Genomic DNA, 24,994 nt, shown 5'->3' with positions numbered 1-24,994 from the left:
TTTCTTCACTTCTGCCTTCTTCTCACTTTCCACTGTTGCTTCTCTATCGTCGCTACGCAGCTTGCGTGTATTACAGCGCGAGACTTCACATTCACAAGAACTGAGATCGAAGTGGTAACAAATAAGTACACACATTATTTGTTTGTTTTCTTCTTCTAAACGAAGTCGATTTGTTGAAGAGGAAAAAGAAACCAGCAAGTAATAGCGTATCGCCCTAATGGACCTCGCGGGCAGTCGACGCGGCGTCGCCGACCGCGGCGAGCGGCAGGGCATGAAGCTGCACGCCGTTATCATCGGTGAACCTTTGCTGCCCATGCGCATGCATGGCGGCCATCTCGTGGCCGTTGGCCCGCTGAGCCCGCTGAGCCCGTCACCGCGGCTCCCGGCGGCGCTGCTGCCCGTGTGCAACACCTCCGTCATCGACTACGTGCTGGAGAATTTGGTGGTGAACGGGGTAGAGGAGGCGACGGTGTTGCTCAACGCGTCGTCCGCAGTAGCGACCATAGCACATCTATCGACGTGCCGGACGGCGCGCGGCAAGCCGTGGACGCAGAGCGACTCGATTCGGGTGAACGTGGTGGAGTGCGCGCGCCGCATCGCTAGCCTGGCCGACGCCGCGCAGGAAATGCGCGAGCGCAACGTGGTGGAGCAGCAGGGTTCCTTCCTCTTCGTCCCGATCGACAGCATCGCCTCCTTCGCGAACCTGCGGGTGTGCTTTCAGACGCACCTCGAACGCGTTCGCAAGGTGGGCAAGTACGCCGCGACGCTGCTGTGCGTGTCCTCCCGCGCCTCGCTCGTCGCGGCGCAGCATAACTCTCTCGTGAATCACCTTGGCGAGGCGGAGGAGGCGGCGGCGCAGCAGATCATATCCCCGACAAACCTGCGGCACGGGCTGCTTAGCATCCAGCAAACGTCCGACATGCTCCGCCTGCGCAGCTACGCGGCTCCGTACGCGCCGAAGGAGCACCACACCATGTTCGTCGTGAACAAGGCGACGCAGGTGGTGACGTACATGGCGCGGTTCGAGAACGGCGAGGACGCGCCGGAGCCGCCGACGGTGGTCTTTAACGGCTCTGCACAGCAGTCGGTGCGCATGGACTTGACACCGACAGGGTTTCTCTTCTGCTGCAGCGAGGCCTTGTCGCTGATTGAGTTCCACATTCGCGACCTCTACAGCTTCCTCAATCTCTCTCTTCTCGGCCAGGCGGAGATCTTCGGCAACGTCTTCGGCATCATCGAGCTCCCGTCCACGACGGCCGTGGTGGAGTCGATGAACGGCGTCGAGGCGTACATCCAGGCCAACTTAGACGTGTGCGCCCGTCGCCTCTTTCCCATGACGCGCGAGAGCTGCTTTGCCGAGGCGGTCGCCAAGTACGCCGTCGCCTCCCTCTGCGAGACCGTCTACCTACACACCACGGCGAAGTGCGCCAGCAGCAACGTGGGACCCAACGTCGTCGTCGGCGAGCAGGTGAACGTGCCGGCGACGGTGGAGCTGGTGGGCACGGTGCTGGGCGCCGGTGTCGAGCTAGGCGAGGGGGCTATCCTCCGCAGCAGTGTAATTATGGACGGCGTCCGCATTGGCGCGGGGTGCTCCCTGGAGGGCTGCCTCGTCGGCCCGCACGCGATCATCCGCGATGGGGCGGAGCTCTCCTACGCCGTGATCGGCGAGCGCTGCATTATCGACGGCGTGACGTCGGGCGGCGCCTCGCTGGTGTTGTCACACGTGGCCATCGAGTGCGATGTGGCGGAGGCGATGAAGGAGGATGCCGAGCATGAAAGCGTCGCCCGCAATGGCGGCGCATCCTCCGCCGCTCCTTCCTCCTCTGCGGGTGCTGCTTCTTCGTCGTCGAGCGACGTGGACGGTGGCGATGCTCGCGGGACGGACGTGCTGCTCGTCGGCCAGAACGGCCGCGGCCACGCCGTGGAGGAGCGATACAGCAGCAGCATCATTCCCACCACGGCCCTCTTCACGGAGGACCCGGTGGCGCGCGCGGTGCAACAAGACGAGGAGGACGACTTCTCCGAAGAGGATGACGAGCGTGGCTTGTTCCGCCGCAGCATTCAACGCCACGTCGAGACCGCCCTCCTGCACCCCGGCCGCATTGAGGCGAGCAGCTACGACATGTCTACGGTCTGCCTGACCAGCGGTTTCGGTTACCCCGAGATGTGCGAGATCGTGACGGAGCTGCTGATGGAGCACCTTCTTGCGGAGCGGAAGGACGAGTCTGGTGCGGTCATCGTGGCCTCGCCGGCAGACCTGGTGGACGCCGCACACGAGTTGTTCCAAATGTGGTGTCGTCCCTTCTACAACAACTTCCTCTCTCGCAACAACCAGCAGAACGTGGAGGCCATGGTGGCCACGCTGGAGGGCCTCTGCGGCTCCATCGGCAGCGAAACCTGCCCTTTGCATTCCTACGGCCCGCAGCTGGTGGAGATGCTTTACTACGGCTGCGATGACACCCTCTACGACGAGCGCGGCTACTGCATCGTCAGTGAGGAAGGCCTCTTCGCCTTTGACGTGCAGATGGAGCACCGCCGTGAGGTGCTGCAGCGCTACACCACCTTCAAGGGCAAGAAGCACGACAGCAGCTCCAGCTCCAGCTCGAGCACGTCGTCAGATAGCGACGACAGCGGTGACAGCGATGACGACGAGTCCCGCGATTTGTACGAGGAAGGCAAGGTGTTGGTGGCCGTCAGCTGCCACGATTTTATCGAGGGAGTGCGGGCGTTCATCCAGGGCCAGGACGGTGGTTGACGTCTCCGGGTTTTCTTCCCCTCCTTTTTCGTGTGTGCTGCGACTCGGGTCAACGTAGGCGCGTTCGTCATCCATGCCCTCTTGCCTTTAAAAAAAACTTTTCCCCTCTCCGCTGATGTGGCGATGCCTTTTCGCGTGAACCGTCTCGTTTAACGTTGGCTTTTTTTTTGTAGTAAGCTACGCCGTAATACGCACCAACAACATCAAGAGCAACGGTAAGAATAATGTGAAGCTTTTAGCTGCGAGAAGGGTGCATCTGCACGGATGGCCAACCATTGTTGTGCTGAATCCACCAAGCGTTTACGCCTAGGTTACACTTCTGTAAGAACCCCGGTATGATGGACACCGTCGACACACTGTCGCTGCGTTTTTTGTGAAGAGAAGCCGTGGGGAGTGTGATGGATATCGGTGTCTCTTCCGTTTTCATGCAATGTAGCGTTGTACGCGCCCCTCGCCTGTGAAAAAACAACAACAACAGCAACAACAAATGCCACTGTAGCCTGCAAGTTCCTATATTTCTCACTTTTCTTTGTCTCGCTCTTACACTCCTTCGAAAGCACCAAGGAACTAAGAAGTCGTTCTCATAGAAGTTGTGCCGCACCTCCACACGTGGCACCTCATAGAAGAACAAAAAGAGAACTCACTGATGAATAACGGCCCTCCCCTGTAGCGCATTCCCCCCTCCCCTGCGCATTCGTGAACGATCATCAAATTCACGCGACTACATAAACGTCATCACTCATAGAACTACGAGCAACTCCATACAAATTGTCCTTCATTGAACCGGCAAGAGGTTTCTTCTCCGTTTTTCGATATCATACCTATCCGTGCACCATCGCTAGACTCGGAGAGACGTTGCAGGGCTGCGTGGATAACACTCCTTTCAGTTCTGTTCTCTTTTTTTTTTTCCGATCGTCACGGCCACTTCTTCCTTCGCGCTTGTCAATCACCAATTGCACTCCATCGGAGAAGCGCAAAAAAACTCGACCAAGCACCGCATTGTGGCAACACACGAAATGTCCCTGTCGTCGCTGTCCCCCGTTTCGATGTCGGTGTCGCCGATCGACGCCGCCGGCTCCGCCTTCACGCCCACGTCGCCGCCTTCGCGGTCGTCGGCGTCGCCGGGACTCGACGTGGCGGGGCCGCCCAACGAACTCCGCGACTTGAGGCGCCGCACCCACACGCTGCAGGCGGAGCTGGACCACTACCAGCAACTCGGCCAACGCGCGACCGACGCCTTTGAGGAGCACCGACGCGATCTAACGCAACTGGCGCAGAAGGAGCGCGCCATACGAAGTCATCGCGAGGATGCCTTGCGAGATCAACTGCAAGACGCGTTGACGGCGAATAAGGAGCTCATGACCCGCGTCGCAGAGCAGCGACGCCAGCACGACGACGCGTGGCGAGCGGAGTTGCAACGGCATCGTGACGCGAGCGCGCAGCGGCAGGCGGCGCTGGAAACGCTTCTGACGCAGCTGCACACCGAGCGGGCAGAGCTGCAGCGCAGTGTCGTGGGTGCAGAGAGGACACAGTGCGTGTATCGTGACGAAATTGACGCGTGCCTAGAGGAGCAGAAGCAGCTGCAACAGAAAGTGCGGCTCCTACGTGACGGCTTGGAAGGCGCAGTCGAGGCGAGGAAAGCGGACGAGGTCAACGACTGGACCGCCAAGGAGCACGATGGTGCGACGCACGAGCCGTTGTCTACGCATTGCGGTCATCGCCCACGGCAGCTCTGCTGCGAATGCTGCGACGTGCCGCCGACGGTGTGGACGGGGCCGTCGCCGACACGCCGCGTTCCACGACGGCGGTTCGTGCCGGCCGGGAAGTGGGACGCCTGCTGCCTCTCCCGAGCATCCTCGCCTGCGACGCACCACGTGGATGCACTTGTCTCGAATATTGAGAGGGAGAACTACCTGCGGCCGCGACTCTATTTGCAGCGCTGTGGGAGAGAGATGCCTCCGGTGTTGGCGACAGCAACGGGGCCGAGTTCCCCCCTCGGCGACAACGTTGATATGGAGAAGAGGGACGCCGTGCCCTATCGTTCTGCGCTGTCGCGGCCGCATCGAAGCAGCGCTTCGCAGGGTCTGTCGTCCACCACTGCCTCTTCCGCTTCGCGCACCTGCGGTACGAACACCTCCTCTTCTTCATCGTCCTCCATCAGCAGCACCTCTGTGCCCACCAGCAAACACGCAGGGGAGGATCAGAGGCACCGCAGTACCCGCCGAACGCGATCGCGCGAGCGGGCGCCGTCCTCTAGGCGCGTGCGTTCTCCTTCCCCGCAATCTCGTGGTACGGGGCTTAGGGAAGGATTTGCTGCTCATCCTCCTCGCCTCAACGACTACAACAGAAAGGCACAACCTTCTTCCTTCTGTATGACGACCTCTCTAACAGCGCGACACAACGCCTACAGCGGCTCCGCCATCAACACGGTCTGTCACTCCCTCATTTCTGATCTGGCGTCTGCACGTGCGGAGTACCAGCGCTTCCAACATCAACTGCGCGACCCCCGCGGCGACTCTGTTGAGGCGAGCCAGCAAATGCGTGGGCTGATGCGGCAGATGGATGACAAAATCAATCAGATCCGCGCGCTGCGGAGGGAGCAGGAGAAACACCGCGACTCTCTGCGCATGCACGATGTGCTGCAGCAGGTGATGGCAGAGAACCGGTACTGCGAAGCGGTTTATAAAGACTTGATGGAGCTCATACGTGCGTGATCACGGCTTGTGCGAGGGTTTGTGGCTGATCGAGAAAGAGAGATAGAGAAAGAGGGCAACAACAAAAGAGGTTGAAACTGGGGGGAGGGAGCACCGCAGCATTAACAACGGCGGACACCTTCGCGTTGTGAGAAGCGAGGGATCGCCGACTCCTCACTTGCAATTCCACCACTTCTGAACTCCGTCTCTCCCCCCTCCCCTCCTCCTCTTTCTCCCTTCCTCCTTCCAGCGTTGAAATCATCGTGTTCGATCTCACGTGATTTCATGCACACGAGCGAAGATGTGCATGGAAATGTCACCACCAAGTACGTACGTACCCACCCATAGAGCTGCAGGATACGCTGAAAATTGAAATAAAAAGTAAAACTGTATCTGTAGGTGTCTCAAATGGACTCTGAGCCGCCCAGCCGCGAATGCCTTAGGAAGTGCCTTGCGTAGTGCGGCTGTGGCAGCTCCGTTTAATTCGTCCGACCAATCCGTTGAGACAACATGAAACGCACGCAGTCGCCTTGTTCGCGAGTTTGCGTTTGCCAACCGAACAACGCGAGCAACAGCAACAGACGGAAATACGCCACGGCGACGTTATTCTTTGTCTTTCTTCTTGCACGTTTCATTCTCTCTCTCCTCTCGCTTTTCTTTTGGCTTCGTTGGCTGCGTTGGTCTCTCCCACGCTTTTCCCATTTATTCTTCGCACTTCGCCGTAGTAAAGAAGAAGTTTCTTTCGTCCTCTTTTCGTTTTCCTCCGTCGGAAAATCCATTTTTTTTTTTTTACAATTATCTCTTTCCCCCAAAAGTCCTCTCCGCCCCCTTCACGATGGACATGCTGTCGAAGCTGCTGCCGTTCATGGACAAGCATCTTGCCCTAGGTTTGCTGAACCACTACGCCCAGAACGGCGAGGACGTCGGCGATGCCATGATGCAGCTCATCCAGACCACCGGCCTCAACCCGGATGGCACCATCAAGTCGGAGGTGGAAGAACTGATTCGCACGACCACCGCCACGGCGCAGCCGGCACTCACCGAGTTCTTCGACAAGTTCGAGGATCAGAACTACACGTACCAGTTCAAACTGATGGAGACGGAGATTGCGGAGCGACGTACACAGGGCGAGCTGTCGCACGAGTTCCTGGCCGAGAAGAAGGGCATCACGCACAGCGTCATGACGGCCATCTTCCAGCTGGCATACTTGTACTACGATACTGGTGCCTACGGCGACGCTTCCGAGCTGCTGGCGCTCTGCCAGTGCGTGAGCGGCTACGACTCGTTGCCCTCCGACATGATTCTCTGGGGCAAGCTGATGAGCGATATTGGTGCCGTCAACTGGCAGTCCGCTATGCGCATCGCCGAGGAGATCCGCCGCCTGCACAACGCGAGCGAAGACGACCTCTTCGGCGGGCCGAACACCACGACGGTCCGCGCGCGGGTGTGGCTGCTGCATTGGGTGCTCTTCCCCTTCTTCAAGGGCGGTATGCAGTACTCGCTGCAGCTGCTGTACTTCATCTTTGACCGCCGCGACCGCGACCTGCCCTACCGAAAGGTGGTCGAGACGGTGTGCCCACACTACCTGCGCTACATCTGCGCCGCCGTGCTACTCCACCGCTCGCGCGCCGGCAACTTCGCTAGCACGGCGGAGTTGGTAGAGTCCATCTACGAGTACTCCGACTCGCTGACCCAGCTGGTGACGCTGATCCAGAAGGCTTCCTTCGAGGACGCCATAGCTCTGCTCCCGGAGGTGCGCCGCACCATCAAGGAGGACTACTTCCTCGCCGACTACGAGGAGGACATCATCGAGAACGCGAAGCGACTCATCTTCAGCAAGTACATGTCGCTCCACTCTGTCGTCTCCATCCCTTACGTGGCGGCTCAACTGGACATGTCCAAGTCCGATGCGGAGGTGTGGCTGGTCAACCTCATCAGCGAATCGTCGAAGCACCGCGCCAAGATCGACTCCGTCAACGAGCAACTCAACGTGGAGCCGCAGACGCGCTCACTGGAGACTATCATTTACGAGAAGCTAGAGACTGCGCTGCGATAAGAAGAAAGAAAGAAATACTAGTTGAACCGGGGAATACCAAAAAGAAAGGAGAGAGGGCGATGTGGGCAAGTATTGCGGGGGAAGGAGGGGAGGGGGAGGGAGGGGGATCCTCTCACGGTGAGGCCTGTGCGCAAGAAAAGGAAAGGAGTAAAGCAAAGGAACTCATTTTTACCGACCTTCTACCGATTGGGCCGAGACACAACCGCTGTCCCTTTTGTGATGACGCCGCTACTCAGTGCCGTTGCACGATCGACTTCGTTTTCCCATTCTCCTCCGTATGCGATGGAGCAGTCCTGACATTCATCGGTGTAACACGTCGGCAACACCATGGCTGCCATTGTAAGAGCCCAGCACACGCACAAAACAAGCACCACTTACGTGAGAGAGCCGTGGCAGGACACGTCGTAGCCTGCTTGACCTTCCTTGCGTTACATAACGGCGTGGAATACTTGAGAAACACAGAAGAGCTTGGTGATGTAGTTTTTTTTTTTTGCTGTTGTTCTCGTAGTGCACTGTGGAGTTGCCGCTGTGGCACGAGGAGATGCATGCACCGTTGTCGGCACTTCCCGTTGATGGCCTTGTCGCCTCTGCCCTCCTCCGCAGTTACCCAATCCGTCTCGCGCGCTCCGTTTGGATGTGTCTCTCCTTAACCTTCGTATTTTCATTCGGTTGTTGCCGTTCTTCCTTCGTTCTCCGCCCCGCTATGCGTGTCTTTGTTGTTGTTGTTCTTCTCTTCTTCTTTTTTGAGATCGGCCGGTTCGACGGGTTTTTTTTTGTGTCTTTGTTGGTGTTTTTTCTTTCTTTCTTCAGGCTTGCATAAAGGATATGCGACGTGAACAGGAATGTACGATGGCGATCGCACGGGTGTGGGGTGTGTTGGGGTGGTGCGCGGGAGCAGAAGCACGAATTAAGAAATGCTTTTTTTTTTGTCTCCGCGGCAACTGGGCATGCGCTGTGGATTGTGCACGTTGGTGCGCGTACACACACGTGCTAAGAAGCACCTACAAACACAAACATACACGTGTGTCGTGCGGTCACGTACGCAGCTCTGCATCACTTGTATAACCGTTGGAATAAAAAGAAGCTTGTTGTCATCGCGTGCCACGGCGTTCTGGCAGCTTGAGGTGCTTTTTTGGGGACAGCACGTGTGTGTTATTTATTTCTTCTAATCTCTCTATTACTAAAGTTCAATATTAAAGAAAAAAATGCTACTTAGCGAACAAGGTACAACGGCTTCGGGGGGAAGGGTCGGTTTTCTTTGCGTTGATATACTCGAGGCTCCGAAATGGAGGCAGTCGATTCCAGTGGAGTAGCAGGCAGCTGCTCTTTTCCGCGCCTTTTTTTTTCTGGACCATCAGATAGTTATTGTCTCGATTTGAAGAGACACAATGGATGAACTGACTTGATTGTCTATCTCACGCGCAACTCCTCCGCCCACCGGGGAGAGTGTGCGAGAGAGAGATGGCGGAACGAGAGGAGGTGCACATGCAGCGACGTTGTGGTCACTGCATCGTGCGAAGAGAGGATGGTTAAACGGATGAGCTTATCATCAGCCAGCTGCATCTCTTTATTCTTCGATGTACATATGAGCTCCTCTCGCACCTCAACTATTCGTCTCCGTCTACCCCCCTGTCCCTTTCTTTTTTCCTTTAACGAAAACTCTTCTTTTTGTTTAAATGATAGCAATTCTTCGACCTCGTTCTTTCGTGGCGTTTGAGTTGACGGTAGTTCAGATTAGCGGGATTTTTTTTCCACGTAGTCAGCACCTCATCCTCTGGTCCACCTCTTCTCGTAGAAACGCGAGACAACACGAGGCGCCGCAGCTCTGTGAGAATACGCATGTGCAGAACAGTTCGACAGAAAAGAAAGCTACCCATTTTATATCACCTTCTTTCGCTGTCGCATATCTCTTCCTTCTTTTTATTATAGCTGCACTGTGTCTGACCACAGGGGCAAACTAACGACCGCACTCTTGAGTCCGCACGATCACGGTGCGATCACCTTTTTTGTTGTTGTTTTCTTCCGCTTTTGTCTATTTTTTGCGAGTCGGTGCGTGTGGCACTCTTAATTTCATTTTCCATTTCGGCTACAGTTCTTCCACCTCATTGTACTTGTACCAACCTCAATACTTTCTTCCCGTTGTTCGCGGTGTTGTGCACAGGCCCTTCTGCTTCTTTTAGTTTTTCTTTGCTGTTCGCCTGCTTCCCAAAGAATGCGCTAGTGAACAGCCACGACCACAGCATCAGAGAAAGAAAGAAGCAACACTTTTCTGTTCCTGTCTTCCGTGGTGCTCTTCCAACTTCGACAGCAGGAGCGAAAAAAGGCTGTGATTTTTTCCCTTCCGACGGCGCCTTCACATGCGTTGAGAAGGCAAACGAAGAGACAAAAAGAATAGACGCGTTCGTGAGCAAGCGAACGCGCACACCTTTTTTTTTAGCCCGTCTTCTACCGCCCGCGTTCTAATTTGTTTGTGTCCGTTGAAAGGACAGCGTGAGAAAACAGGAAAGTCCTTGATCGCATCCGCGCGCGGAAGAGCTTGCGACGGAGCGAGATTCCTGCGTGGGGCTGCGTTTAGCCTCACCTGCGTGGCACTTGCTCTTTCATTGCGTACCACACGGCGGATAGAAGCCGTGTGCGAGCTGTCGTTCTCGTATCTGGTCGGGGCATCGGTTAGGAAAGGCGAAGAGAGCACATTAAAAGGCAAAAGAGGATATGAACAGCATGAAGCGCCGGCCAAGCTCCTCCACTCCGCAGGGTGCGACGAACGGCACTCCGTCGGGGCGTGGGCCGCCGCCGCCGCTGCCGCTTCGCACGCCGCACGAGAGACTCTTTCACGACACCTACGGTCGATCTGCTAGTGTCGCGGCCCCCTTCAATGGCGGTGGAGGCGGAAGCGATGACGCCGTATTCCGCGGGGAAAAGAGTGGAGGCCGCTCTTATCACCAGGACATCACACGGAGCTCTTCCCAATCGCGGCAGCCACCCCTGTCGAATGGAGATGCCGCGGCGAATGCTGCAAAAGACGGCGCAGTCCCCAGTCGCCGCCGCAACAGCGCAGACGCCATCGCCTTTCAATACTACGCACACCACCACCAGCAGCGGCGCCAACGCCTGCAGGAGTCGACTAATCAACCTGACACATCGGCCACACCGGTGAAACTGCAGGCGCCGCAGCCGCAGCGACAGGACTTTCCCAACGGCCGTGGCGTCTCCACGCCGACAACGGCCGAGACGCGCGGTCCACCGACACCGTCGAATGAGCGCAGCGTTCCCCCCCAACGCGTGTCGCGGCAACCACAACATCAGCGGGGGGTCAGCAGCGCAATGACCGCCACGCAGCGCGCCGCCTCCGCGACTCAGGCCCCGCTGACGCCGACGATGACGGGGACACCCATTCAGAACACGTCGACGTCGTTAGGGCCGTCTCCTCCCCCGCGGGAGGTGGCGGCGGAGACGGCAGAGCTGATGGAAGGCGCGTCTGCTCCTCGTGCGTGGGCCGCGCAGCTGACGGCATCGCAGCAGGAGCACTGCAGCAACCTGATGCAGACGCTGACGCGGCTTCCCTTCGCCTTGGCGCGCGAAATGCTCGCTGCTGCTGCTCGCCAGTACGAGTCACACCGACTGCTGCACTACTACGGGGGCGTCTGCGCACCCAGCGACTTGAGGGGCGAAGGCGTGAAGGGGGAGGAAGAGGTGCTTTCCACCGCGTCCTCGCCGTCCCCCGCCGCGCAGGAGCGTCAAGAAAGCACAAGAGGCGGCCGCGCTACTCTGCTGGAGACGCTGCAGCGCCAAGTGGACCGTCAGCAGCGCACCGATTTCTCGTCAGAGACGCCGTCTGCTAAAATGGGCGAAAGCGGCGCGCGTTACCCATCACAGTCGCGAGGGCAAGCGCAGGGCAGCACTTCCCCAGCACGAGCTTCCGACACAGCTGCCGCTGCTCCTGGTCCCACAGGAACCACCTCCAAACAACGCGCACACGAGCTGCAGGGCAATCTGGAAGGCGCAAGAAAGTCCACCGGCGACGTTCGTCGACCTCGCAACGCATCCGCAGGCGGCCGCGCCCCACGGCAACTTCGCAGCCGAGTCATGGCCAGCCGCGTCAGCGCAGCACGTTGCGGTTGCAACAATGCCTCCCGTGACGGCTCATCTGCTGCGGCCGTGCGCCGCTCTCCGCACCCCGTACCGGAGTTTTTGCGGACGATAAAGCCGCCGCACCGCCACGGGCTCGGCGGAGCACCGCCGCCGGTTTTTTCGCCGTCCACGCCGCACACCCCTGCCGCGACAGAGGCGGCTCTCGAGAAGGGTACCGCCTTTAAGAGCTCGCCCCTCTCGCCCATGAAAGAAAGCCGTTCCTCCCCCCAGATGCTGCAGCGCGGTCGAAATCGCGATGGCTCGCACGCTTCTTCCCCTTACGTCACTTCGCAGGAGCCGGTGCACCGTGTGGTGCCCGTCCCCGCACTATCTGAAGACGCCTTTCGCGCGATGGGGCTTGACACTCCCGGCGTGGAGTTGTCACCGGGTGCGGCAGCTGCACGGCGAGTGTATTGGGAGCAGCAGCAACAGCAGCAGCAGCAACGTAGTCAAAGTGGCGATCCGCACAATTTCTCCAACTTTAACCTCCACGCCGGCGATGGTCACGTCGTTGCACCGCGTTATCCAGAGAGTGTGTCGACGGATAACGTCACTCGCTATGCCCCGCTCCACCAGCACCGCGAATTGGAGAGCGTCTCGCTCGACGACTCCGTTCTCCGCAGCGATGCGCATTTCCTTCCGAGTGCGGCGGTCGTGCCGCGCGAGAGTCTGGAGGCCATACCGACCGCTACAGCACCGTCGGCGGTCAGCGGCAACACCACCAACTCACCGCCGCCCGTCTCTTCCCACGGTGCGATGACGTCTCTCACACAACAGCTGACACCGCCATCCGCGCAGCACTAAGCGGCGTTTTCACACCGTCATCTCGGGCGCCTCCAGCTGGAAGGAAGGAAGCAGCAATCACGGCCATTGTGGCTGAACGCGCCGTCGCACCCTGCAAAGAGGAAGCCGTGCTGCCGACTTCATCGGAAGAGGAAAATGGGGGCGCTGACCTCAACCTGGCAGCGCCAGCCCAGGGGCGGCTCCGACAAACCCATCCTCGCCAGCTCAGAAGGACAAGCTCAGAGTCGACGGAGGAGGTCACGCAGCATTCCAAGCAAATAGCCGGAGAGACAGCAGCAACCCGTAACGCGGCAGACCGTGGAAGCTTTCCTGCCATTTGCTGTGAATGGTGCTGCGGTCGCGGATCAGATCGGTACTGCCTCGTCAAAGGACTCTGCTGAAGAAAGCCAAAAAATGCGGCTTAAACTCAATATCTCATGAAACTTTCCAAAAGTGAGACACACTGAATCGCAGACGGTGTCGAGAGTATTTTCTTTTGCTTCCTTTGTAGGAGTAATCGCCCCCTTTTTGGCGAGCCATTGGGGTTGGACTGAACAACACATCCGCACACCGTCATTGCGTCCACAAGATGCGTTCACGGAAATCTTCTCTTGAAACGTTTGGCTTGAATGCACAGGCAAGGTCAGCGAAATGCTGCGGTGGTTGAATTCGCCTCTCCTCTGCTGCGACTACACGCTACTAGGTTATCTGCCGGGGAGCAGGTTCTGCAAGCTCTTTCTAACAGCAGCAAGAGCAGACAGCCGCTTCTGTGCTAAAGCGCATGAATCAGAAGAAGAAGAAAAAAACCTCGTTGCTTGTTTCAAGTACACGTTGTATACAGTTTTGGCTCAAGTGCGTATCTTTGCGTTGTCGATGAAACCTTCTGTTAAGACCCCAGCTGAAAACAATTAAAAAACCTTTTCACCAAGTTGACGACGTGGTGTGACGGTTAAGGAAGGTGCGCTCGGATGAGCTGCCGCCGCCGCACCAACAAGGTCACTGTTCTGCACTGGTTTTCTGAAACCGGAAAGGAGTCGCTGCGACGGATGGAGCATCATGTTCATATTCTTCGCGTAAAGTTTTTTTTTGTCGTTATTCCTTTGGCGTGTACGTGCGGGAAACGTGCGCGGCGCCGACAGATGAACTCGCTGGAGGTCCATCGACGTCCCTTCGTACACTCGTGGTGACTTTTCCTCTCCTCCTCCCTCCCCCCTCCTCCCGCGTGATACCTGTGCGTTCGGTGTGTGCGGCTGAAGTTCGACATGAACCAAAGAGAAAACAAAACCAATCTCTATCTTTACCTCTATACTTACACACAAGCTTACTCGACGCTCTCCGATTTCTCGCAAGTTGCGCACTACAAGGTCTGTCCTCAACGTTTGTGTTTGCCCTCCCATCACGCACACTTCCACACGGATACTCGAACAAGATGCACGTGTTGCCTTCGCGTCTGTTTGCGCTGGTGTTGATGGCGGCGCTGCTGCTTGTCGGCGGTGCGGATGCTCGCGGGAGGCGGACTCCGCAGCAGGCGACGCTGAACTTCCTGATGGAGTTCGTCGACGAGTACAGGCGCGTGCTGAGGCCGCTGTGGACTGGGTCTGACTACTGCACATGGAGCGGCGTATCATGCGCTGCAAACGGCGAGGTATCCGTAAACCTGAGCGGCCGCGGCCTCGTTGGCGAAATGCCGGAGGTGGACGACGAAGACGGCGAGCTGTCGCTCGTGGTGTCGATCGACCTGTCGAACAATTCTGGGATCCACGGCGACTTCGAGAGCGACTGGAAGAACTTGGCGAACCTGCGCGTGATGAACTTGAGCTACACGTCGCTGCACGGATACATTCCGAATGAGTGGCGCAACATGGCGAGCTTGGAGGAGGTGTACATCCACCACACTGCGGCGTGCAGAGACTTGCCGCAGTGGAGGCAGATGCCAATGCTGCGCGTTGCAGACCTGTCGTACAACAACTTCCAGGGATCGCTGCGCTCGGAGTGGTCGCAGCTGCCAGCGCTGCAGCATGTGAACCTCGACGGTAACGCGTTCTGCGGATGTGTACCGACGTCGTGGAGTGGGAACGCCGTGCTGGCCAGCGCCGCCGCTAATCTTGCCGCGTCCGATGCGTCCACTTGCTACGTGAGCCGCTGCTTGAATCGCCAGGCGTGTCCTTACGCGCCGAACTTTGCGTCGACGCCTGCTCCCCAGCCGACCGCGCCACCGACGACGACGAATCCTGCTCCCCAGCCGACCTTTACACCGGCCACGCGGGATCCTGCCACGACGACCACCTCCATCCCTGTTTACGACGAGCAGGCGACGCGTCTGTTTCTGTCTGAGATTGCTGCTGCTTTTCCATCGCAGTTGAGTGGGTGGACTGGCTATGACTATTGCTCGTGGGACGGCGTGTCATGTGCGGCGGACGGCGACGTGACTGCGGACCTGCGCGGTCGTGGTCTGGCAGGCACACTGTCTCCGCTGCGCGGTCTTGACGGGTCTGCTGTGCGTGTTGTGTCACTTGACGTGTCGAACAACAGCGGCCTCACCGGCGCGTTCATGGACAGCTGGGCTGGGCTGAAGCGCTTGCGCTCGCTGAACATGAGCAAGACGTCTGTGCGTGGCTACGTGCCGAGCGCGTGGAATGGGATGAGGAGCCTGCAGACGCTTGATCTAAGCGAGACGCAGGCGTGCGGTGGGCTGCCCAATTGGGGCCGGGGCATGTTGTCGCTGCGCGTGGTGAACCTATCGCAGACCCATATGAGAGGAGTGCTTGCGTCTTCGTGGGCCGCGCTGCCGGTGCTGGAGACAGCCGACTTGAGCGGCAACGCGTTCTGCGGGTGCGTGCCGACGGCGTGGAGGAACAACGTGGTGCTACAGGCTGCCGCTGCCGGCGCGAACTCCGGCCTGACGGCCGCGACGTGCGCAGCGACGAACCGCTGCACCGGACTAAACTACATGTGTTGGTGAGCAAGAAAACAAAAAAACACGGTAGGGATGTCATCATTTTGTGAAGCGATCTGCGCGCTTTGCACACACACACACGAAAAAGCCTTCGCGTGCACGCAAAGGAAAGCGTAGCTCCTTTTTTTTTTTCTCATTACGTGCAGGCGTGTGTGGTGCATTGGCTCCGCACGACGGAGAGGTGATGGACGGCACCGGGTGATGCGCATCGTTGCGGGCTTAGCATACGCCCCTTTTTAGTTTGACGGAGGCTGATCGGTCCGTCTGCCTGCCGTGTGTCACTCAAGTGCGCCAGATCTATTTCTTTTCGCTTTTTTTTTCTGTTACGTGGTCTCGACAAACACACGTATATATGTGTGTGTGTGCGCGAAAAGACCACATGTGTACGCATAGCAGCTGTGAGTATAAGACGCTATGCGTGCCCCGCAAAAAGTATTTCTTGTGTTTCACGCAAAATTGAAGAAGAGTAAGGGAAGCGGCGTGTTGCGACCGTGACGTGCGACGTTGGCTCGATCGCATGGAGTCAGGCTAAAACGCCGCACGCTTTCGACGCCACGGGCGGTCATGCACCACTGCACTGCGGTATAAAGACTCATTCTTCACTTCGTTTTTCTTCCCTGTGCTTTTTCTTTGTTGCTTATTCCATCCTCATGTGTTTTTACTGGTTTTCTTTTTCTTTCTGCGCTGCGACATACACAACGGCACAAGTGGAACTCCAACGAAGCGCGGTTTTGTAGAGACGTGCCTTCGCGGGTTACGCGGCTTCGCGGCACTGCCCGCGTTGCTTCAGGTGCTTTCCGAAACGGATGCAGTTTATTAATTATTATTGTCGTTGTTTTCTCTTGGTTTTTTTTTGCTTTCAGAAAAACAGCCGCATTTAATTGTGGCTGACTTGTTTCACGCGTAATTGGACGGGTCATTGTTACCGGTGGTACCGCCACACTCAGCAGCGTCATGGCATTTCTTTCTTTCATTTTTTTTCTTCTTGGTAAACGAGAAGGGAATACTCGGCCTGCTGGGTGTCTTCTCTATTCTGGCGCATGTTCGGTTTCCACTGTCACTGCAAGTGAATCAAACAACATGACCAACACTCTTCTGCGGTGGAACATACGTTTCCTTGTCTTGGTATGCACAGGCCTCATTGACGACGCACCTCAGCTGGCGGCGTCAAAGATCTTCTTGCCTCTTGCGGTTCACCTCTTTGTCTGTCTGTCATCGCCCCGTGGCGGCATCTGTGTATGCCATTGCTCTGTGTGGACCCTGAAGCGCCTCAACTTTCCTTCCCCCCTTGTCTCTTCTTTCTTCTCCTCGCCTTTTCTGCCTTTTGCGTTTTACTTGTTCGCGCGGGGTGCGCGGTTGAAGGTTGACGTAACTCGAAGAGATAAAAGTATCCCCTCCAGCTATTCAACCACACCTGCGTACTAGTGTGCTGCACACGCTCCGATTTCACGAAAGCTGCGTGCTACCAGATCTGTCCTCAACTATTGTTTCTCTTCTCGGACAACATACACCTCCGCTTATTTCGTCTTTGCTGCTAATGGTTCCAACGAAGACATCTATTACGTGTATTGCATTTTAACTGGTAGTCTTCTTTAGTTTGGTCTCTAGATTTCCATCTTTCAAAAAGAAGTTGTGCAAGGCTAATGAGCTTTAAACGAAGAAGGACGGACGAGGAGGAGGCGTGCGAGGCCCTGGGTGGGCTGCTGCGTCAAACGGCAGCGCGTGCGGTGGAGCGGGTTCGCATGCAACGCCAACAGCGCGCTGCCGGGGAAAGGGGCAGTCTGGGCGTTGCCGCCCTGTCGTCGTCCGCTGCGGAAGCGGTGGTGCGCACCGCCAAACCGATGGATGTGCTGGTCATCCGCTTCTGCATGCACTACCTCGACTGCAGTCGCGCAGCCGGTCCCACGCAGTTCCTGCGCCTAGCCCAAAACATTGTCACATCCAGTGTAGAGCGCGTCTTCGTGCCGCAGCTGTTTGCGAAAGGCAACGCATCGCTCCCGGCCCTGTGCGAGTCCCTCGTGGCCGAGCACACCGCCGAGGAAATTCAGACGGCCGTGAAGGAGATCAACGAGTTTGTGGAGGCGCGAGGCGCGTTGGGTGCGTGGCTGACGGAGGCAGCGGAGAGGGCCGGACGTATGGACGACGACGACGACGATGATGAGGCCTACGGTGGTGCGTGGGATAGATCAGCCAAGGGGCGCGATGAGCGATACGGCGGCTTCAAGAGTGAGGAGGAAGAAGTCACGAGTGAGGGCGCCGTGGACGCTGTGGGGACAACATCCGCTGAGACCGGTGAGGAGCTGGCCGAGCCGCCCTCGCCAACGGAGGAGTTTGCGCTCGCCTCCACGCTCTACAAGGCGTGTGAGTACTGGGTGCGCGTCCAAGCTTTCCTGAACGCACTGTCGTTGCACAGCGCACGTCTGCACGTGTTTAAGATGCCACCACGCTACGAGAGAGAACTGCTGCTACTGCTTTACAGCGCCACGCGCGGCACCGCCGTCAGCGGCAAGGTAGCAGTTGCCGAAGGCCAACTACCGCCACCGGCAGAAGCAGCGGATGGTATCCCCACACGCGACAACGTACCCAACGCATTCTCTGTGGTCAAAGGCGAAAGCAGCAGCACTGTCAAAAAGGAGCCTGCGCCGGACCCCGATGACAGGGCGTACGCAGCAGCAGAGAACGGGGTGTATCGCAGTGACGCGGATGACGATAGCACCGAGGATGACGCGCTGCCCTCGTCGCCGACTCGTCAACCACGCCAGCTGTATAAATCCTCCGCGCTGCTAGCCGATGTGCTGGCACTCTCGCGCTGCCCTGCGCCGACATCTTCAAAGGACGCGGTGTCCTCTCCAACGGCGACGTCGGCGCCACGCCTGACAGCGGAGGCCAGTCGCCACTTGAGAGGTGTTAACCCGGAGTATTACAAGATGGTGTACGCGCGACTGGGCTTGATGGTGGCTCGCGATCGCCTCCATCGCTTTGATCAGTCCTCCTCGGTGAACCCGCCGGAGCTCATCGTGCAGCAGCGGAACTTGCAGGAACAGCTTCAACAGCAACAGCTGTCCACTGCAGCCGCCGCGACGGCGTTGCCTGGCCAAATGGAGGCAGGGCTTCCGACCAGCTATGTACCTGATGACGCGTACTACGACAAACTTCTTCAACAGCAAAACGACACCGTCGAGGAGGACGAGGAGGTGTATAAAGGCGAGGTGATGGATTATTACCTGTCCCACCCGGGTCGCTACTCGTCCTCCGCAACAGCAGCCGCATCAGCGTCGTCGCGGTCTCGGCAGCACGGCGGTGCTCGCAACAGCGCTGCAAACAACGGGGACGGTGAGGCGCCGCTCATGAAGCCGCACCGCTTCTGCAAAGTTAAGACAGGGTATTCGTGGACGCAATATAATCGAACCCATTACGACAGCCGCACGAACCCGCCCCCACGCACCGAGATGTGGTACGAATTCACGCTCTTCTACCCTGCGCTCGCCAACACGAAGCGCGATATGCGCCACATCTTTCGCATCGAGGACGCACCGGAAGGTCCGAATGACCAGTACTGTTTGCTGGTCTTCAGCGTGGGTCCGCCGTATGCGGATGTCGCCTATCGTATCCGCAAAAAGCAGTGGGACACCCGCCGGGGTGGGGTGCGAATTAGCTTCGACCAAACAGGAAGGTACAAGCTGTTCTTCCGGTTCACGAACAGCAATTACCGGCGTTAAACCATTTAGCAGAGACCCTCGACGGCTCTTAGCTCGTGTAAAAAAGGGGAAGACGCAATTCTTATCTGGAAGGTGTGCACAATGTTGTCACACCACAAACGGCTCTTGTGCAGTGTATTGCGCGACGGTAGGAGTTCCCCAATCGCGTCTTTGTATTCGATCAAAATAAAACAGATTTGTAAAACGAAGAGTTGTCTGAAGATCAAAGGCATCAGCACATTCCATCTCTTTCCCCTCCTCAAACGTGCAGTACTTCACAGCAGCACCAAACGGCTGGTCTTTCCCAGGGTCTATATTAGCGGTTTGCATCGAAGTGCGCCCCATTCGCTTCGCTGGCTAACGTTTTCACGCGTTCTTAATCCTGTTCTTGTTCTTTTTTTTGAACTCTCTTTCTGCTGTTCTGATGGCAACGATGTAGCACAGGACGCTCTCAACAAGCGATATATTTATTTTTCTTGGCGCCTTAGTTTCCTTGAAGAAGACAGCTGACGCGGCAGGTCTCGCAGAAAGCAATCTTTCGACACGCTTGAACAGGCGTCTGTGGGGACCCTTCCACTACTCTAGGCTAGTCACTCGAATATATATATAGCATCGTTCGTAGAAGTTATTTGTCTCCTAGCGCTGGTGCCTATCTGGCACTTTGTTTTCTCTCTTTTCCGTATTTAGCACCCAACACAAAAACACCATCTCTCTCCGTTCAACGAGGCAGGGCAGAAACTCCACAACGCCAACACAACGTTTCCTTGCCGTCTTGTAGAAAAATAGCAAAAGCAAAAGCAGGAAAAATTCCGCTTGAGTATTATTATGGAGAGGAGGGCAGGGCAAAGAGAACACCGCTTTTGCTGCTGCCTTTCTTTTTAGTAGCTTATTTTTTTTTTAATCTCTCTCTGTGCACACAACACCTCTTGTGCATCGCACACGCACGTCGAAGATGCTCCGTCTCACCGCCCCGTCTTTCATCGTGCTTCAGAATCCTACTCTCCCGCGTGTACTGAAGCAGTTCACGCCGGACAGGATGGAACTCATGCTGATCTCTATCAAGGAGCGAAAGAAGAGGGCCCGCTACCTTGGCAGCTCTTTCCAGCACTACAATGACCGCTGGACGATGTTCGGCGCACAGGGGACGGTTCGACGAGGCACTCGATTTCTGCTCGAGCGCCACCATACGCGTGCGCAGTTCGTGCACCCTGAGGTACACCGCAACAACGTGGACATTCGAACGGTGAAAATGGCGGGGGCGCAATTCGACCAACTGGGCAACTACACCCGCACCACGTGGGACCACGAGATTGCCTCGACGAACATGCTGAACGACCCAACCTTCAAGCAGCTGTTTCGCGACATGCCGAAGGACCAGGCGCTATCGATGATGGAGGCGTGGGGCGTGCGCTACATTGTCCTCGACGAAATCCGCAAGCCGTCGCTGATGGACTGCAAGTACCACAAGCACTCCATCTACCCCGACAAGTTCTCGTGGGCACCAGATCCAGAAACGAACTATTTCCGTGGTGATGCTGAGCAGAAGTGGAAAGGCGATGAGCTGATTGCGTACGCTGACTACAACGCACACGTTCAGCACCCCGCCAACTTCGATGACGGTGTGCCCACTGCCAAGAAGGCCGCAGCGAAGCCTAATCCGTGGTTCAAGGCTACTATACGCAAGCATCCGGCGAGCTCTGCCGAGCCGACGGCTACCAAGAACGCATCTGCAACGGCTGCGAAGTGAGCCGTCCGCGCATCTGCCGTGCCATCGCACGTGCACAAACAAGAATGCAAGGAAGCTGCTTTTTCTCTTTATTCCCCTTTCTCTTTTTGCGTTCTTTACTGATCTCTTTTTCTGTTTCGTTTGTTTCTGACCGGAGGCGGCGTGCGTTCTCGTCCGACGGTCAGCTTTGCTGCACAAAAATCCTTTCTTTGTTTTTTTTTTTAGGAAGATGCCGGGGAAGAAAAAGAGAAAGAAGAAACAACAGGAACAAATGTTCTGTAACCGCTGATGAGCTGAAGAAGGGGAGCTGCAGAACACACCCAGAAACCTAGCTTCCTTGGTATGTATATTTCTGGGTCGTAATTCGATCTAACTTTTCGAGAAGGACTTAAACGGTACTGCTCCGTCTAGTTCTTTCTGTGCTGTTGTGGAATTGTGAAAGCCGGACTAAAGGGCTTTTTTCTCCGTGTGTGGGGGTCTCCTGTCTCTTCTGCAGTTGTACTCGCCACAAAAGGCTCTCATTTCCGGCTCTGAGAGAGAGAGAGGTGATGCAACAACGGGTATGCGGGGTACGGTGCGCGCTCTTCGCACGGCGTACTTGTCTCAACAAACTTCTGCTCTTTCTTCTTTGTTTTTAAATTATTTCTCTCGCTTCGTTGACTTCATTTTACTCTTTTTATATATAAAAGGGGTTTTTTCCTGCATAGGGGATGGCGCTACGCAGGAGTGTTGTGCGGCTCGCCACCACGCCGGGCGTCGGCATCGCGCCGGAGACGACGCCCGTGAAGTACATTCCAGAGATGCTGAATATCCAAAATGCGATGTGGTGGAACAAGCGTGGCAAACCGAGATACCGCTCCACCTACAACGAAAAGTCGTGGCTGCAGAAGAGCCGCTGGGGCGCCTTCGGTAAGGAAGGCCACCCTGTCTTGCGCCAGCGTTACTCTCCCGCTGCGCTGCAGGCGGCGCTGGCGATGGTGCCGGCGGGCTTCGAGACGTGCGACGTCGCCCGACCGCCACAACGCATCCGTGCGCAGTCAGAGGGCGTTGTCGGCCGCTGGTACACGAATTACTGGACACTGCACTCCATGCGCTACCAGTGTCACCTTGCCGGCGTGGAGTGGCCCTTCGGTGAACGTCAGCGGCCACGCACCAATTACGACGAGCCGCATATGTACACCGACTTTGAGGAAACCAAGGCCATTCGCGACTACCGCAGCCGCTGGATCAACGTGAATCGCTCGTTGGTAGGGATGTCGAAGAAGATGAAGGAAGCGGAGGAGGAGACGCGGTACATGCAGTTCAAGAAGGTCCAGGACACGTTCTGGTCGAATAGAAAGGTACTCGTGAACCGTGTGAAGTCCATGCACAACCAGGGAACGCTGCGTTCCGCGAAGGATTTGCCTATCAAGACGTTGAACATTAAAGCGTTTCTTGCGGAATAGTATTGTAGGGCGATCCAACCACTGATACAAGATGGTGCGCGACAAAGCGAGCCCCTCTCTTTTTATTACGTTTTTTTTTTTCGCCTGCCGGTGGGTGTGCATGTATTTGAGGGAAACGCAGTTTGTTGGCCTCCATGTGTTGTTTTTTTTCCTTTTGTGTGTCAACATGGAGACGATACTGATGTCTGAGAGCTGAAGGTGTGCGCTGTGCCTCTTTAACTCGTGGTGTTGTGCGTCACATACACGTGAGGGACAGAAAAAAGGGCAGAACGGAAAACAAAATTAGTTGTCGTGGTTAACTCAGCGAATATTCTGATGATGTGTGTGCTCCTGCTGCGTTTGCGGAGCTGCGGTCGTGGCGACAACGCCAACTCAGTCCGAGCTATTTTTCGATTGTTCCTGCTGCCGTTGCTGATCCGCAACTGAATAGACTCGCTCTTCTTCTCCCCTTTCTTCAAGATGAACTCCTGCGTCGTGTTCGCGTGTCTTTCCTGATCGGATTCGATCACGGCTGCTCAAACTTTAGTCATTGTTGTCGTTCTCGTTCGTCTTTCTTTTTGTTGGTTTTTTATTTGCGTGTGCGAGGCAACAACAGCGACGCGGGCAATCGCTTCATAGTTCTGCCTCGATTCAAGATCCAAGTGCACGTTAAAAAGAGAGGCAGATAACCGTCCAGCGGAGCACCGTTTTTCTCTTTTCTCTGTGGCATCCGTTCGCCCTTTTTTCTCTTCGACTACTCAACACCCAACTTGTTTTTATCAAAACGACACAAACAGAAAAATGCTTCGCTGTGCTTCTCTGATCTGCCGCGCGGCGTCCGCATCGAGGGGGCGCGTCGCCGCGCTGCCCGGCAACTTCGGGCTCAAGGAGCATGATCCGGAGATATTCCAGCTGATGCAGAAGGAGATGGACCGCCAGGTCGAGGGACTGGAGCTGATCGCGTCGGAAAACTTTACATCTCGTGCTGTGCTGGACTGCCTCGGCTCCATCTTCACAAACAAGTACGCGGAAGGCCTGCCGGGCAACCGCTACTACGGTGGCACGGAGGTGGTCGACGAGTTAGAGAACTTGTGCATCGCCCGCGCCCTCGCCGCCTTCCGTCTTGACAAATCGGTGTGGGGCGTCAACGTGCAGCCTTATAGTGGCTCACCCGCGAACCTCGCCGTCTACACGGCCCTGCTGCGGCCGCATGATCGCCTGATGGGACTCGACCTCCCCGCTGGCGGTCACCTCACGCACGGATTCTACACAGCGACGAAGCGAATTTCGGCCTCCTCGCTCTTCTTTGAGAGTCTGCCGTACAGCCTCGACGCAGACGGTCTCATTGACTACGCACAGCTCGAGACGCTGGCGAAGGTGTACAAGCCGCGGCTGATCATCGCCGGCGGCTCGGCCTACCCGCGCGACTGGGACTACAAGCGCTACCGCGAAATCTGCGACGGCGTCGGCGCCTACCTGATGGTCGACATGGCGCACTTCTCCGGCCTTGTCGCCGCAGAAGAGCACAACAACCCCTTCGAGTACGCGGACATCGTGACGTCCACGACACACAAGACCCTGCGTGGGCCCCGTTCCGGTATCATCTTTTTCCGCAAGCAGGTGACGCAGGGCAAGACGACCGTAAACGTGGAGGAGGCCGTGAACAACGCCGTGTTTCCCACGCTGCAGGGCGGTCCGCACATGCACCAAATCGCGGCGGTGGCAACACAGCTGAAGGAGGTGACGTCGCCGGAGTGGCGCACCTACGCGAAGCAGGTGAAGGCGAATGCCAAGGCGCTCGCGGCCGCGCTGACGGCGGGCGGCGAGGCCCTGGTGAGCGGGGGCACCGACAACCATCTTCTGCTCTGGAATCTGCGGCCCCACGGAATTACCGGGTCCAAGGTGGAGAAGCTGCTGGACATGGCGTGCATCACCGCGAACAAGAACACAATTGTCGGGGACAAGAGCGCGCAGGCGCCGCACGGCATTCGTCTCGGCACGCCCGCCCTCACCACGCGGGGGTTGAGCGAGGAGGACTTTAAGCAGGTGGCGCAGTTCTTGATTCGCTCTGTGCAGCTCTCGAAGGAGGTGCAGGCGGCCGCTGGGTCAACGAAGCTGACCGATTTCGTTAAGGCCGCGCACGAGTCGCAGGCGGTTCGTGCGATGAGCGAAGAGGTGAAGGCCTTTGGGCGGCAGTTCCCTTACCCTGGCCTAGAGAATCCGTACCCAACCCACTAGGCTGTCGCATAAGAGAAATACGTAACCGAAGCTCCCCCAACGGCTCTCTGAACAGGGAGGCAGCTTGACGGCACAGCGCAGGCGCAGTGGCGAAAACGAAACCTTCGCGAAAGAGAGCAACGGCAAGAAGAGAGAAAGCGACGCCTTTTCTGCTATCTGGCGTTCTCAGTCGGTTTGCCAACGGTTTCCAGCGAAGAACACGAGACGCTTCTGACGGTGCGGGACGCCGCGCGTGAAGATTTAGGTTGCTGCTGCCGCAGTAGGGTACAATCCACAACTCCCACGAAGGCTCGTTTTGCACGTGAGCGTTCGGTGGACGTGTGAAGAACTTATTTTCTCTTTTCTCGGTTTTGTTTTTTGTTGTGCTAGCGACAACTCAAAAGTAAAAGGAAAAATAGAGAAATGCCCACCGCAATCCTCTTCTATTATTTCTATACATCTGAAAACGAAATGAAGAAGAAAAATACACTTACTTATTTCACCAAGTAGCAGCAACGCTTCAGTAGTTCGCTATTCGTAGAAGTATCTGAAACA

At 56.8% G+C, this 24,994-nt stretch overlaps 9 protein-coding genes across 15 annotated transcripts; all 9 read left to right on the top strand.

Annotated features, from left to right (window-relative positions):
- Positions 1 to 59: 59 nt before the first annotated feature.
- Positions 60 to 2,755, top strand: ABB37_01554 (putative guanine-nucleotide-exchange-factor putativetranslation initiation factor EIF-2B subunit; the record flags this gene model as incomplete). The annotated part of the gene is made up of 1 exon (XM_015798106.1): positions 60 to 2,755. The coding sequence occupies exon 1, from the start codon at positions 218 to 220 to the stop codon at positions 2,753 to 2,755; it is 2,538 nt and encodes an 845-aa protein (XP_015663626.1). The 5' UTR covers positions 60 to 217.
- Positions 2,756 to 3,311: 556 nt separating this feature from the next.
- Positions 3,312 to 5,469, top strand: ABB37_01553 (hypothetical protein; the record flags this gene model as incomplete). The annotated part of the gene is made up of 1 exon (XM_015798105.1): positions 3,312 to 5,469. The coding sequence occupies exon 1, from the start codon at positions 3,772 to 3,774 to the stop codon at positions 5,467 to 5,469; it is 1,698 nt and encodes a 565-aa protein (XP_015663625.1). The 5' UTR covers positions 3,312 to 3,771.
- Positions 5,470 to 6,172: 703 nt separating this feature from the next.
- On the top strand, positions 6,173 to 7,504 carry ABB37_01552 (putative eukaryotic translation initiation factor; the record flags this gene model as incomplete). Its single annotated transcript, XM_015798104.1, has 1 exon — positions 6,173 to 7,504. The coding sequence occupies exon 1, from the start codon at positions 6,284 to 6,286 to the stop codon at positions 7,502 to 7,504; it is 1,221 nt and encodes a 406-aa protein (XP_015663624.1). The 5' UTR covers positions 6,173 to 6,283.
- A 1,682-nt stretch (positions 7,505 to 9,186) lies between these two features.
- On the top strand, positions 9,187 to 12,439 carry ABB37_01551 (hypothetical protein; the record flags this gene model as incomplete). The annotated part of the gene is made up of 1 exon (XM_015798103.1): positions 9,187 to 12,439. Exon 1 carries the CDS (start codon positions 10,217 to 10,219, stop codon positions 12,437 to 12,439), a length of 2,223 nt encoding a protein of 740 aa, XP_015663623.1. The 5' UTR covers positions 9,187 to 10,216.
- A 1,408-nt stretch (positions 12,440 to 13,847) lies between these two features.
- ABB37_01550 (Surface antigen-like protein) lies at positions 13,848 to 15,380 on the top strand (the record flags this gene model as incomplete). Its single annotated transcript, XM_015798102.1, has 1 exon — positions 13,848 to 15,380. One exon carries the CDS (start codon positions 13,848 to 13,850, stop codon positions 15,378 to 15,380), a length of 1,533 nt encoding a protein of 510 aa, XP_015663622.1.
- Positions 15,381 to 16,735: 1,355 nt separating this feature from the next.
- On the top strand, positions 16,736 to 19,093 carry ABB37_01549 (hypothetical protein; the record flags this gene model as incomplete). The annotated part of the gene is made up of 1 exon (XM_015798101.1): positions 16,736 to 19,093. Exon 1 carries the CDS (start codon positions 17,018 to 17,020, stop codon positions 19,091 to 19,093), a length of 2,076 nt encoding a protein of 691 aa, XP_015663621.1. The 5' UTR covers positions 16,736 to 17,017.
- A 417-nt stretch (positions 19,094 to 19,510) lies between these two features.
- ABB37_01548 (putative mitochondrial hypothetical protein) lies at positions 19,511 to 20,819 on the top strand (the record flags this gene model as incomplete). Of its 4 annotated transcripts, none has more annotated exons than XM_015798100.1 (1): positions 19,511 to 20,819. In XM_015798100.1, the coding sequence occupies exon 1, from the start codon at positions 20,025 to 20,027 to the stop codon at positions 20,817 to 20,819; it is 795 nt and encodes a 264-aa protein (XP_015663620.1). In that variant the 5' UTR covers positions 19,511 to 20,024. The 4 variants fall into 4 exon arrangements, with proteins under 4 accessions (XP_015663620.1, XP_015663619.1, XP_015663618.1 ...); XM_015798099.1 differs by having other exon boundaries at positions 19,516 to 20,819; XM_015798098.1 differs by having other exon boundaries at positions 19,571 to 20,819.
- A 667-nt stretch (positions 20,820 to 21,486) lies between these two features.
- ABB37_01547 (putative mitochondrial hypothetical protein) lies at positions 21,487 to 22,243 on the top strand (the record flags this gene model as incomplete). Its single annotated transcript, XM_015798096.1, has 1 exon — positions 21,487 to 22,243. The coding sequence occupies exon 1, from the start codon at positions 21,509 to 21,511 to the stop codon at positions 22,241 to 22,243; it is 735 nt and encodes a 244-aa protein (XP_015663616.1). The 5' UTR covers positions 21,487 to 21,508.
- Positions 22,244 to 22,701: 458 nt separating this feature from the next.
- On the top strand, positions 22,702 to 24,460 carry ABB37_01546 (putative Serine hydroxymethyltransferaseserine hydroxymethyltransferase; the record flags this gene model as incomplete). Of its 4 annotated transcripts, none has more annotated exons than XM_015798095.1 (1): positions 22,702 to 24,460. In XM_015798095.1, the coding sequence occupies exon 1, from the start codon at positions 23,024 to 23,026 to the stop codon at positions 24,458 to 24,460; it is 1,437 nt and encodes a 478-aa protein (XP_015663615.1). In that variant the 5' UTR covers positions 22,702 to 23,023. The 4 variants fall into 4 exon arrangements, with proteins under 4 accessions (XP_015663615.1, XP_015663614.1, XP_015663613.1 ...); XM_015798094.1 differs by having other exon boundaries at positions 22,769 to 24,460; XM_015798093.1 differs by having other exon boundaries at positions 22,828 to 24,460.
- Positions 24,461 to 24,994: the final 534 nt, after the last annotated feature.

The sequence above is a fragment of the Leptomonas pyrrhocoris genome, assembly GCF_001293395.1.
Source record: "Leptomonas pyrrhocoris isolate H10 chromosome Unknown, whole genome shotgun sequence".
In the NCBI taxonomy this organism is placed as follows: Eukaryota; Euglenozoa; class Kinetoplastea; order Trypanosomatida; family Trypanosomatidae; genus Leptomonas; species Leptomonas pyrrhocoris.
This window is presented reverse-complemented; position numbering and strand designations above follow the sequence as displayed.